This window comes from Ceratotherium simum, chromosome 33, assembly GCF_057802395.1.
Source record: "Ceratotherium simum simum isolate JZ-2026a chromosome 33, ASM5780239v1, whole genome shotgun sequence".
NCBI lineage: Eukaryota > Metazoa > Chordata > Mammalia > Perissodactyla > Rhinocerotidae > Ceratotherium > Ceratotherium simum.
The window spans coordinates 9,915,047-9,929,510 of NC_141932.1; the positions used below are offsets into that span (position 1 = coordinate 9,915,047).

Here is a 14,464-nt window from a genome sequence, read left to right on the forward strand (position 1 = left end):
TGATTGACCAGGCAGTGTCTGGTCTCCTGGTGTGGACAGTGGTGCGGGAGGGACAGGTCACGGAAAGGGAGACGGAGGCAGCAGGTGGAATCCTCCTTGCTGTGTGTGACCCTCATCGGGAGCCCATCTGGAAAGTAGAAGTTATTCTCCAAAGACCACACCAGCTCCTACAGCGTGTGGGTGCCTAGTTCCTCTTCTGTGGTCAGGAATCTTTCCAACTTCAGCCTAGGCTTCCTGCTGGGGCTTCCTCTCAGTCCTGTGACACCAAGGCCCTGTGACTCTTACTCCAGAGATGTCACTGCTGCTGCTGCTGCTGCCCCTGCTGTGGGCAGGTGAGTGGGCCAAAGGGGAGAGGGGACTGGCAGGTGGGGACCCCGGCTGAAGCTCATTTCCCTGCAGGGTCCCTGGCTCAGGATGGGAGATTCTGGCTACGAGTGCAGGAGTCTGTGACAGTGGAGGAGGGCCTCTGCATCTCTGTGCCCTGCACCTTCTCCCATCCCCGTGATTACAAGACTGACTCTGCCTCAACTCACGGCTCCTGGTTCCGAGAAGGGGACGATAAAGACCAGGATGCTCTTGTAGCCACACACAACCCAGATCGTGGAGTGCAGGAAGAGACCCAGGGACGATTCCACCTCCTTGGGGATCCCGGGACCTACGACTGCTCCCTGGACATCAGAGACGCCAGGATGCGGGACTCGGGGACATACTTCTTTAGGGTGGAGAGAGGGTCTTATGTGAGATACAGTTACAAAGAGAACCTACTCTCTGTGCATGTGACAGGTAAAGAATGGGATCAAGGAGGGGACACATGGAATGGGTTCTGAGGGCCCCCAGGGCAGGGCCAGAGGTGGATCTTCTGCACCTCATTCTGGGAAGGACCCAAGGGGACCCAGAAGGACAGGATGCTGAGGATGGCTGGGAAGGAGACAGCTGGCCTGAGGCAGAGGTTGCTCTTAGAGTCACACTTGGGGTGCCCACCTCCAGGCTTGGGTCTCTGTCTGTCTCCTCCTCAGCTCTGACACAGACGCCTGACATCTATATCCAGGAGACCCTGGAATCTGGCCACACCAAGAACATTACCTGTGCAGTGCCATGGGCCTGTAAGAGGGGGACGCCCCCAACCTTCTCCTGGTTCGGGGTCGCCCTCACCTCCTTAGGCCCCAAGACTCCCCATACCTCAGTGCTCACCCTCACCCCAGGCCCCCAGGACCATGGCACCAACCTCACCTGTCTAGTGACCTTCCCCGGAGCTGGAGTGAGCACAGAGAGGACCATCCAGCTCAATGTGTCCTGTGAGTGCCAGGCCAGGACTGCCGGGTCCCTGATGACAGTGGGTGTGGGGCAGGGGGGATGCAGGGCCTGGGGTGCTGGGTGCTGGGTCTTGCAAGCTGTCTCTGGGGAGGGAGGAAAGGGGACACTCAACTCCACCCCCCTACTATTTCTAAAGTTCTGGGAGAAAAGGGCCAACACCCACCTTCCTGCCACTGAAAAGGGAATAATTATGTCTGTCTGTACAGATGCGCCCCAGAACCTGACCATCAGCAGGTTCCGGAAAGAAGGCACAGGTAAGGTGCAACATCTCCCCTCCAGGGGGCGTGGTGGAAGTGGGGTCTGTCTCCTCCCTTCAGAACAGAGCTGGGGTTCAGAAATCAGATGGGTCAAAAGCTCAGGACAGGTGTGGGCACAGCAGACGTAAGAAGCCCCTCACTTGCTCCTTAACTTGCAAGCTGAACTCCCATCACCAATGACCCTGCTCTCAGGGGGTTAGCATGGTCTCTTCCATGTCCAATGGATGTGCTGTCTCCATGCCAGGGATACCTTCTCGTCCCAAATCCTGTCCTCATTCTCCTTAGGATCTGGACCCCTCCTACTCCTCCAGCCTCCTTGGATCATTTTAATGTTAGTGTTTAAAGTAGTAAACTTAAAATGTGCCTTAGTCTGCTCGCGCTGACATAACAAAATACCACAGACTGGGGTGCTTAAACAACAGGAATTTATTTCTTGCAGTTCTGGAGGCTGGAAGTCCAAGATCACCAGCCATAGGGTTCCTGGTGAGGGCTCTCTTCCTGCCTTGTAGATGGCCGCACCTGGCTGTGTCCTCACAGGACTGAGAAAGCGCCAGCTCCCTGGTGTATCTTCTCATAAGGGCACCAATGTCATCATGAGAGCCCCACTCTCATGGCCTCATCTGACACTAATCTCCTCCCAAAAGCCCATCCAGACACCTCCAAATACCATCATACTGGGGATTAGGGCTTCGACATATGAATTAGGGGGGAACGCAGTTCAGTCCCTAGCAAAATTTAGTACGAATAAAACACTGTGTACCTCTCTCTTTGTTATCTTCTCAAATACAACCTACGCATATACATTTAACCTATGCATACACATATACATTCGAACACACACACACATGTAAACATCATACTATACCCACTGCTCTGCATGTTTATTGTTATTTTTAATAAACTTTTCATATGGAGTAATTTTAGATTTACATGCTACAGAGTTTCCATAATCCCTCACCCAGCTTCCTTCATCACTAAAATCCAACATCACCTTGGCACATTTGTCACAACTAAGGAAGGGACATGGGTATATTTCTATGAACTAAACTTGCCTTTTCCTCACGCTCAGTCTATCTTAGAGATCCTTCTGTATCAGTACATAGGAAACCTTCTTCATTGTTATTGATGACTCAATGGTTTTCCAAATGGGATGTATATTATACTATAATGTACTTAACTGGTCCCCTGCTGGTGGAAAACTATGTGTTTCCAGTCTTCGGCTCAGACAAATAATACTGCACTGAATAACTTGTATGAACATTCCCCGTGTGTGCATATGTCTATCGGATAATTTCATAGAGAAGAAAGTCCTGGATCAAAGAGTATGTGTGTAATTTCTACAGATGTTGCCAAATCCCACTGCATGGAGGTGGTTCTGTTTATACTCCCACCTGCAATGTGCCTCCTTCCCTGCTGAACATGTTCATCCTTGTTGATCCTAAGTGAATTCACGGTCATTTTAAGTTGCAGTATTATTTTGTGACTATGTTGAGATCTTTCATTATGTTTAAGAACCTTTGTATTTCTTTGTGGACTTTTTCTTTTTTTTTTAAATTTTTTGTTTATTGCAGTAACATTGGTTTATGACATTGTAAAAATTTCAGGTGTACATCATTGTACTTCTATTTCTGCATAGATTACATCATGTTCACCACCAAAATACTAATTACAACCCATCACCACACACATGTACCGAATTATCCCTTTCACCCTCCTCCCTCCCCCCTTCCCCTCTGGTAACCACCAATCCAATCTCTGTCTCTATGTGTTTGTTTATTGTTGTTATTATCTACTACTTAATGAAGGAAATCATACGGTATTTCACCTTCTCCCTCTGACTTATTTCACTTTGCATTATACCCTCAATATGGACTTTTTCTTAATTATTTGAAGAAGCTCTGTTCATATTAAGGACTTCAGCTGTGTGTTAGTTGAGAGGATTAATTTCCAGTCTATTGATGGCTTTTTCATTTAGCATATGGCGATTTTTCCAGGGAACAACATGCATTTTTCTTCTGAGTTGCGTGTACTGGTGTTGACACTGACTATTTGGCAAGAACTAATTGTGTCCATCTTTTCCCAAGTCTGGGTTCAGTGACTTCAAATTAGGTGCTTGAAATTGCCCAAGATGGGAATATTTACACCAAGGAAATTGGTAAATGCTACCAATCAGGACTCCCTCTCCCCTCACCATGAGTGAGCTACTTATTAAACATTTACTTTTAAACCACTGTTGCATTTATCAATATTCTCTTTCACGCCTCTGACTTTCCCCACTCTAATACGGTTTTTAAAATCTCCCATAATTTCTTGTACTAACCTTATGTACAAAGACTTCCAAACATGCCCATCCACTTAAACCTCACAGAACTATTTGTTTTTCCCTGAGCATGCAGGGTCATTTCTCAGCTGTAGTTGCACCTTTTATTTTTACTGACGTCATGTTGGCTTAAAACATTGTGTAAATTTCAGGTGTACATTTTTATATATCAGTTTCTATATGGGTTGCATTATGTTCACCAACAATGGTCTAGTTTTTATCCATCACCATACATATGTGCCTCTTAACCACTTTTGCCTTCCAGCCACTCTCTTCCCCTCTGGTAACCACTAATCTGTTCTTCTTATCCATGTGTTTGTTTATCTTCCACATATGAGTGAAATCATACAGTGTTTGTCTTTCTCTGTCTGGCTTATTTCGCTTAACATAATATCTTCAAGGTCCATCCGTGTTATTGTAAATGCCATGATTTTGTCCTTTTTACGGTTGAGTAGTATTCCATAGTGTATATATCCCACATCTTTATCCGTTCTTCTGTTGATGGGCACTTGGGTTGCTTCCATGTCTTGGCTATTGTGAGTAATGCTGTGATTAACATAGGGATGCATAAATGTCTTTGAATTGTTGATTTCATGTTCTTTGGATAAATAGCCAATATTGGGATAGCTGGATTATATGGTATTTCTATTTTTAATTTTTTGAGAAATCTCCATAGTATTTTTTGCAGAGGGTGCAACAGTTTGCATTCCCACCAGGAGTGTATGAGGGTTTCCTTTTCTCCACATCCTCTCCAACATTTGTTATTACTTGTCTTGTTAATTATAAGCATTCTGACAGGTTTGAGGTGATATCTTATAGTATTCTTGATCTGCATTTCCCTAATAATTAGTGATGTAGAACATCTTTTCATGTGCCTGTTGGCCATCTGTATATCTTCTTTGGAAAAATGTCTGTTCACTTCCTCTGCCCATATTTTGATCGTGTTGTTCATTTTTTTGTTGTTGAGTTGTATGAGTTCTTTATATATTTTGGAAAGTAACCCTTTGTCAAATATATGATACGCAAATATTTCATCCCATTTAATGGGTTGTCTTCTTGTTTTGTTGATGGTTTCTCTGCTGTGCAGATGATAAGTGTGTGTATTTTCAGTAACTCAGTATAAGGTGAAACTTTTAGAGTTTTGCCAGTAGCAGGTAAATATTGGTACCTCTGTATAGTTCCTAAAAATCTATATGCATTGTTTTATTATTTAGGAAAAATTCACTAAAAATAAAGTCACTATTTGAGCCATTTTAAGTGTATAGGTGGTGGCTTTTAGTACATTCATAATATTGTACCACCATCACCGCTGTCTAATTCCATCCGTCCAACATTTTCCTCATCCCAAAGAGAAACCCTTTGCCCACAAAGCAGTCACTTTCCATACTCCCCTCCGTCACCCCTGCAATGACTAATCTGCTTTCTGTCTCTATGGATTTGCCTATTCTGTACATTTCATATACGTAGAATCATACAAAATGTGGCCTTTTCTGTCTGACTTCTTTTGCTTCACAAAACGTTTTCAAGGTTGATCCATGTAGCATGTATCAGTAATTCTTTCTTTTTTGTCTGAATAATATTCCATTGTATGGATGTACCACATTTTGTTCATCCATTGATCAGTTGATGAACATTTAGGTTGTTTCCACTTTTTCACTATTGTGAACAATGTTGCTATAAATGTTGGTGTACACACTATTGTTCAAACATGTTTTCAGTTTTCTTGAGCGTGTAACTCTCCAGGAGTAGAAATGCTAGGTCACATGGTAATTCAATGTTCAACTTTTTGAGGAAAGACCAGACTGTTTTCCACAGTGGCAACTCCATTTTACATTCACACTAGCAATGTATGAGGGTTCTGATTTCTCCACACCCTTACCTACATTGATATTTTTCTTTTTTTTAAATATAGCCTGCTAGTACAGTGAAGGGGTATTTCATGAGGACCTTCATTTGTCTTTACGTAATGACTAACAAAATTGTTAATTTTTTCGTGGACATATTGGCCATTTGTATATCTTCTTTGTAGATTTTTGTTTTCGAGTTCTTTGCCTACTTTTTTTTTTCTTTTCTTTTTTTTTTCTGGGAAAGATTCACCTGAGCCAAAATCTGTTGCCAATCTTCACCTCTTTTTTTTTACCCCTCCCCAAAACCCCAGGACATATTTGTATATTCTATATTTAAGTCCTTCTAGTTCTTCTATGTGTGCCACGGCCACAACATGGCTACTGACAGATGAGTAGTGTGTTTCTACCACTGAGGCACAGAGTGCCGAACTTTAACCACTAAGCCATCAGGGCTGGCTCTCTGCCCATTTTTTAAGTGGGTAGTTTGACTTTCTGTTGTTGAGTTGTAAGAGTGATGGATACTACACTCTTATCAGATCTTTGAATTGCAAATATTTTCTCCCGCTAAATGGGTTGGCTTTTTACTTTCTTAGTAGTGTCAACTGAAGAACAAAATTTTATCGTTGTGAAGAAGTCCAACTTATACAATTTTTCTCTCTCCAAATGCTGGACAGTCAGGATGTGGGGTGGGGTGGGGTGAGGCGTGGACACAGGGGTTCCTGCTTCCAGTGATGCAGGAGGGCCGGGGGATCAATGTCCAGATCCTACTGGGAGTGGAAGGACACAGGATTGCAATGCAGCAGATAAATCTAGTCTTGTCCCACTTTCCTGCAGGGCCCGTGGCGGAGGTGGTTCTGGTGGCCATTGGGGAATTGGCTGTGAAGACCCTGCTCCTCCTCCTCTGCCTCATCTTCCTCATGTGAGCATTGTCCCAGGGAGAAGGGGAGGTGTGGGGCACGTGTCTGAGTCCCAGAACCAGTGCTGGCAGGGCCCAAAGGGATCAGGGGGCGGGGAAGGCAAGAGGCTGACAGGGGTGAGGTGGTGCTGGGGAATCCTCCTGGGCAGTTGTGGTGCCCAGCCCACTGAGAATCCAGGATGGAAGGTACCTGTGTGCTCAAAAAGGTCTGTGGAGCCAGACCTGCCCTCTCCCGCCTTGGTCGCACCTCCAGCCCCTGGATAGAGAAGAGAGGGTGAGTCTACTGCTCGCTGAACCACAGTCTGACTGGATTGGAAGACCCTGGTCTCTTTTCTCAGAATGAGGTCCTTCAGGGGGAAGATGTTGAGGCCCGTTGGAGGTGTGGAGGATGCAAACACCAGTCCAGGTTAATCCCTCAGGTATGTGACATGGGTGTCTCACCACCCAACGGCCCACCACGCCTCCCCTGGGGTGACCCTCAGGATTGCTCTGCTCAGCATGGCCACATTTGACCTGCCTTCTTCTTCTCCAAACCCACTTCTTTGCTGGGGTTCCCTCTCACACTGATGACACCGTAGCCCCCAACTCTAACACCAGGATTGTGGGGTGTGCTCATGCACACTGACTTCCCTCCTCTCTCCAGAGTCCAATAAATCACTGGTTTGTCCATCCTTCCTCCTAATCACAGCTCATCTTGCTGCCTATCTCCTCCTCCTCCTGACCTTGGTTATTCCTGGGACCTCATATCTTCCCCAGGTCTCTGAACCCACCTTACCTCCAGCCTCCATCTCTCTCCTCTCAACACAGGCCTCCAGACTGTGTTTCCAGAGACCATCATTGTCCACATCCTGCACAGTATGATCAGCTACATACCCTCTCCATGACCAGAGACTGAGTTGCAAACACCACAAGGTGGATTTGATGGCCTGGTGTGGTCTGTTCTTCACTGGACTTTCCCCAAAAATCCCTCCCTCTCTCTGCCTGTCGCAATGACTCCACTCCCAGCCTGGCCAAGGACTCTGTGACTCAGACTTTGCATGTGTAATTCTTTCTCCTGAATTTCCCTTCCCTCCCCATTCCTACCTCTCCAAGTCCTGTTCATCCCTCAGACTCAGTCTTAAATGTCAACTAGTGTGTGTGTGTGTGTGTGTGTGTGTGTGTGTGTGTATGTGTGTGTAATCCTTGTATGGTTATGAGCAAAATAACATTCTGTAATTTATTTATAAACTGTTGAGCAAGTGTTATGGAAGACCTACTATGTGCCAACATTGACGTAGGTGCTGTGGGTGCATCGGTGAACACAGCATCCAAAATGTCGTCATCAAGAGACTGTCATTCTGGAGACAAGAAGTATAGAAATCAAAACAAATAACATTAGAGCAGGTTGGATGCTAACATGTGTTTGGAGAAAAATCATGCAGGGAAAGCAACATGTGATATCTTGGGGATAATTTTCTACATCTGAGAGTGTGAGGAGTGACATTTGAGCAAAGACTTAAGATGGTAAGAAAGCAGGTTCTGTGTTTGCCTGAGGGAAAATTACCCCAGGAAAAGGGAACAGAGAGGACAGCGAGTAGAATAGTCTGAGACAAAAGCACGCCTGGTTTGTAGGGGAAACAGGAGGAAGAAGTCTGACAGCAGAAGGAGGCACAGGGAGGGGAGACGCTGGGAGGATGGTGCAGACCATGTGCTGGTGCAGAGCTTGTGAAGCATTGCAAGAAATGCAAGATTCTGGACACCATGGAGGATATGGTTGAACTTCCATTTTCACAGGATCCCCATGGCTGCTCTGTTCAGAAAAGGCCAAAGTGGGTCCACAGCTGCAACACAAAGATTGGGAAGGGACTGCTGAATTCTCCAGGCAGGAGGTGATGGAGACTTGAACCAGGGAGGCGGGCTGGAGAGTGAGAGTTTGTGTTTAGACGTATTATGAAGATGGAACTAGCAGGGTTTTCTAACGGATGTGGGGAATGAGGAGAGAGAGGAGCAAGGATGATGCCCTAATGTTTGCCCTGAGCAACTGGAGGGATGGAGTTGTGTTCCATGGAGGATGTCAGAGAGTAGGGTTTTGAAGAGGGATGTTCATTCTGAGAAGCAACTTGACATTCAACTATGGACATTAGTGAGAGAGTTGGATACAAATGTCTGCAGATCAGGAGAAAGGTTTAGGCTGGAGGTGTGAAGATGTAGAGCCATGCAAAGTGATGACAACACATGAGACAAAAAGGGGCTGACAGCACACAGAGAAGAGAAGGGCACAAGGAAACACGTTTGTCCTTGGTGATCGTGACACAGCAGTTTTAATGGAGAGTTGGGAAAGGGGTGCAGACTTGGTTGGAGCAAGTCTGGGAAAGAATTGGAGGAAGGCAGATGGGAAGAGTGGTTCAAGCATCAGTTTGAGTAGTTTGGCTGCAAAGAGGTACAGAGGAATGGGTCTGTGAAGGAGAGCTTTTCTTTTTTATTCTCTCCAATCTCCTTGGACATGGCATCTCTCTGGTTTCCTGCCTGTATTAGCTTCCTGGGCCCACTGTCACAAATGACCACACATTCAGAGTCTAAAACAAGAGAATTTTATCTCTCACAGTGCTGGAGGCCAGAAATCTCTGAAAGAGAGAAATAATATTTTCCCTGTACTCTTGTAAGTTTTTCATTGGATCCCTGTAACCCAAGGCAGATTGACAAGATAATTGCATAAAAATGTATTTAATGTAAGTTTCATGTGGCACAGGAGACTTCATAAGGAAATGAAGACCTGAGTAAATGGTTCAACTGGAGTATTTTCCTGCTAGATTTGATGAAGAGTGGCAAGTCGTGGAGAGATATGATAGGACAAAGACTGTGAGCCAAGTGCAGTAAACTGGAAGAAACTTAGCAAAGCCTGTTGCTTCAGATGCCTCTCCGTGTCCCTTGATCTTGGGAGATAACATGCCCTTTCCTCCAGGATACAGAGGACATCTCTCAGTGAGGGTTTATGACTCACTTCAGGAGAAGGTCAGAAAGTCCTTCCTGCACATGCCATTTCTCTAATTACTTCAGTTTGAAATATTCAATATGCAAAGATGCCACATGTTGGGGTAACGTGGCCTGAACCCCATCATCCAAAATCAGTCATGCTTGGCAGAAATCAAGATGTTGTAGCTTGCACTCACTCAGAGGCTCGAGAAGAAAATCCACCTCTTACTTCTCCCGGATCATTGTGCTGCCGGCATTCCTTGACTTGTGGCCACATCACTCTGTCTCTGTGGTCACATTGCTCTTCCTCCTCTGTGTGTGGAGCATCACTCTCTGCTTCTCTCTTAGAAGGACACTTGTGACGAGATTTAGGGACCAACCCATATAATCTAGGATCATCTCCACAGGTCAAGATCCTTACCTTAATAACATCTGTAAAAATCCTTTTTACTTATTAGGTAACATTTACAGGGTCCAGGGATTAAGTCCTGTGCTTTTTGAGTGGCTGCAATTCTCACATCACCTTTGCACCCCTGAATGCCCCCATCTGGCCTCCAGACCTCCCCCCTTGTAATCTTTGCTCTGCTGTTCCACATCCTGACACACCTGTGGGTCACCTCATGGGTGACACATGTCTTGGAGAATGGGGGCCTGCTGTTCCATAAAAGCCACTATTAAGAAAGCTAAAAGTTACAGACTGGAAGAATATATCTGCAAATATATATCTGATGGGTGACTTGTATCTGGAATATAACAAGGACTCTCAAAACAAAACAGCAGTAAACAAACATAAAAATCATCTAGTTTTATATGTGTTTAAACAACCAGCTACTCAACAACAAAAAAACAAATACCACTAAATAAAAATTGACCAAGGATTTGAATAGAAATTTCTCCAAACATATACACATCCCCAGTAAACACTGTAAACACGATAAACATTACTAATGTTAGGACAATGCAAACTTAACTACACAAGGAAGTATCACTTCATACCCATTAGTGTGGCAATTTAAAAAAAGAAAGAAAGGAGAAATAAGTGGTGACAAGGATGTGGAGATAGTGGGAGTTCTGTGCTTTGCTTTTAGATTGTAAAATGGTGCATCTGCTGTGGAAAACACCCTGGCAGTTCCTCAAAAAAATAAAAATAGAATTATCATATGATCCAGTTTTTTCACTTATGGATGCGTACTGAAAGAATCGAAAGCAGGAACTCGAATAGATGTCTGTGCACCCATGTTCTTAGCAGCACTATTGACAATAACGACAAGGTAGAAGCCACCCAAGGGTCCATCAACAGAGGAATGGATTAACTAAATGTGGAAAACACATACAATGGAATGTTATTCAGCCTTAAAAAGGAAGGAAGTACTGACACCTGCCTCAATGTGGATTGGAGACATTAGGCTAAGTGAAATAAGTCAGTCACACAAGGACAAATCCTGTAGATTCCACTTCAATCGAATGTCTAAGGCAGGGAATTAATAGACACACAGAAAATAGAATGGTGATGGCCAGGGTCTTGGGCGAGGGGAAATGGAGATTTGTTCATTTAATGGGCACAGTTTCAGTTTAGGAAGATTAAAAAAGTTCTAGAGGTGGATGGTGGTGATGGTTGTAGAACAAGGGGAACATACTTAATGCCACTGACACGAACAATTAAAAAAGGTTAAAATGGTAGTTTTGTTACATAGATTTCATCATAATAAGAAAGTAGCCAAAGATTTAATGAGCCACTTCATCAAAGAAGAAAAATGGATGACAAATAACCGCGTGAAAACATGCTCAACATCACTTTTCATTGGGAAATTACAAACTAAATTGAGGATGAGATATACACCTATTAGAATAACTGAAAAACTAAAGAAAAAGAAAAAAGAAATCCTGATAATAGCAAATGCCAATGAGGATGTGGTGCAGTCAGAACTCACACATGCTGTAGGTGGGAAGACCAACGGTACAGTCAAAGGTTTGGCAAATTCATAAAAAGTTAAACCTACACTTTCCAGGGGACCAAGAAATCTGATGCCTAGGTATTTATTTACGCAAGAGAAATACGAATGTATGTTCCCACAAATGCCTCCATGTGAATACTTATAGCAGCTGTATTCGCAGTCACTCCAAACCTGGAAACAAAGTAAATGTTCTTCAGCTGGTAAGTGTTTATAAGATGGGCTACATTGAAACAATGGAGTACCAGCCAGCAATTAAATGAAGCAAATTATTGATACATACACCAATAACATGGAGAAACCTCAAATGCGTTATGCCAGGCGAATGAAGCTAGATTTTGAAGACTATATTTCATCTGATTCCATTCCTATGACATCTATAAACGGCAAAAGAAGAGGGATGGAAGACGGACCAGCATTTTTTCAGGGTTCTAGGTGGAGGGAGGATTTGTTTCCCTAGGGACTGCAGAAGGGAATGACTTGGGTAATGGTACTCTTCAGTCTCTTGACTGTGGTTGTGGTTACATATGATATACATCTGTAAAACCTCACAAAATTCTATGTGATAAAATGTGATTCTCATTGTATCTAAATTTAAAACAAATTAAAATTATAAAGCACCATGAGATACCACTACACTCCCACTAGAACCGTTAAAATTTAAAAGACTGACGATATGAAGTGTTAATGTGGGTGTGAAGCACTAGAATTCCGGCACGTTACAGACAGGAGTGTAAAGGTTAAAACCATTCTGGATAAGAATTTGGCAATTTCTACTAAAGTTAAACATGTGGCTACTCTTCGATCTAACAATTCCGTACTTGTGAGAATGAAAATATGTCCATAAAACGACTTCCGCCTTAATATTTATTGGCAAAAACTCAAAAATTTCAAATGTCTGTCAATAGGTGAATAAATAAAAGATTAAAGTACACCCACATAATGGAATGCTCCTTAGTAATCAGACATTATGAACTATAGAAACGTGCAACATGATCCATTTCAAAAATAGTATGCAGAGTGTGAGAATATAGACACAAATGAGTATGCTTCTAGGAAATTCTCCAGTAGACAAAATTAGTTTACCAAGATAGAGAGTATACCATTGGTTACGAGGGGTGGATCTGGGAGTGATAAGCTGCAAATAGGTGTGGGTTATCCTTTTGGGGTCATGGAAATGTTCTAGGTCTTGATTGTGGAGGTCATAACCAAGCTGTATGTGTCTGTCAAAATCCATAGAAATGTACCTTTCAAGTAGGTATATTTTATTTTATGTAAATCATGGTGTTCATGAAAGAAAAATAATGAGAACTCACAGAACCTTCAAGTCTGTGAACATAATGTAACTTTCTTCATTGTGAAACTAATTGTATTGGGGTTTCCATTATGTTCCACATTCTCACTTTTTCTTTTTATTGATGTTTTAATGGTTTCTAACATTGTGAAATTTTGGGTTGTACATTTTTGTTTGTCCATCACCATATACATGACTCCCTTCACCCCTTGTGCCCACCCCCAACCCCCACTGCCCCTGGTAACCACAGTCCAGTTTTCTCTGTCCATGTGTTGGTTTATATTCCACATATGAGTGAGATAATACAGTGTTTGTTTTTCTCTTTCTGGCTTATTTCACTTAACATAATACGCTCCAGGCCCATCCATGTTGTTGCAAATGGGACGATTTTGTCTTTTTTTATGGCTGAGTAGTATTCCATTGTATATATATACCACATTTTCTTAATCCAATCGTCAGTCGAGGGACACTTAGGTTGCTTCCACTTCTTGGCTATGGTGAATAATGCTGCAATGAACATAGGGGTGCATAAGCCTCTTTGGATTGTTGATTTCAGGTTCGTTGGATAGATTCCCAGTAGTGGGATGGCTGGGTCATAGGGCATCTCTATTTTTAATTCTTTGAGGAATCTCCATACTGTTTTCCATAGAGGCTGCACCAATTTGCATTCCCACCAGCTGTGTATGAGGCTTCCTGTTTCTCCACATCCTCTCCAACATTTGTTGTTTTTTGTCTTTGTGATTATAGCCATTCTAACGGGCGTGAGGTGGTATCTTAGTGTTGTTTTGATTTGCATTTCCCTGATGATTAGTGATGTTGAGCATCTTTTCATGTGCCTATTGGCCATGTGTATATCTTCCTTGGAGAAGTGTCTGTTCATTTCCTCTGCCGATTTTTTGATCGGGTTGTTTGTTTTTTTGTTGTTCAGTTGTGTGAGTTCTTTATATATTATGGAGATCAACCCCTTGTCAGATGTATGTTTTGCAAATATTCTCTCCCAGCTGGCTGGTTGTCTGTCCATCTTGATTCGGGTTTCATTTGTCTTATAAAAGCTCTTTAATCTGATAAAGTCCCACTTGTTTATTCACATTCTCACTTTTTTAATAACCTAGAAGTAGTATTATTTTACTTATTGGAGACTCAATTCCTTACATATCAAATGAGGGTGTATAATCGCTCTCTGTTAGTAAGGTTGAAAGAACAGTTATCTAGATACTACTGTAGTTGAAAGATTTTACAAATCAATGGTGGCAAATGCTGTTATGTCACAGGTGTCAGGGATTTCTCAGATGCATAAGACACAGAGTGAGACGCAAAACCGTGTGAGCTGAACCTAAAATTTTAATTGTAGCTGTACATTCCACTCATGTTTCCTGGAAATATTTTGCCTTGTAAGCCACATGTAACTGTGAGAAAAAATATGATTTACATGACAGGAAATGCTAATCTGTAATAAGAAGATCTAAAAAAATTAGTCTCAGGCCACACATCACCGAACAGCAGCATTCAGGGAAAAAAGTTTCATCTGCACTGGCTCCTAAAACATATGTTCCCAGCTTTGTTTTACATGAAGATGCTACATGTTTTTTATTTTGTAGATGCCATTTTAACT

The 14,464-nt window shown here is 43.0% G+C and overlaps 1 protein-coding gene across 1 annotated transcript in view; it reads left to right on the forward strand.

Annotated features, from left to right (window-relative positions):
• Nucleotides 1-280: 280 nt before the first annotated feature.
• The window catches only part of LOC101388781 (sialic acid-binding Ig-like lectin 8), a 38,704-nt gene continuing 24,520 nt past the window's right edge, over nt 281-14,464 (forward strand). Inside the window, exons 1-5 of the mRNA XM_087422353.1 lie at nt 281-332; nt 400-783; nt 1,017-1,295; nt 1,521-1,568; nt 6,153-6,159. Coding sequence (XP_087278479.1) covers nt 293-332; nt 400-783; nt 1,017-1,295; nt 1,521-1,568; nt 6,153-6,159 — 758 coding nt within the window. The 5' untranslated portion in view covers nt 281-292. The remainder of the gene's footprint in view (nt 333-399; nt 784-1,016; nt 1,296-1,520; nt 1,569-6,152; nt 6,160-14,464) is intronic.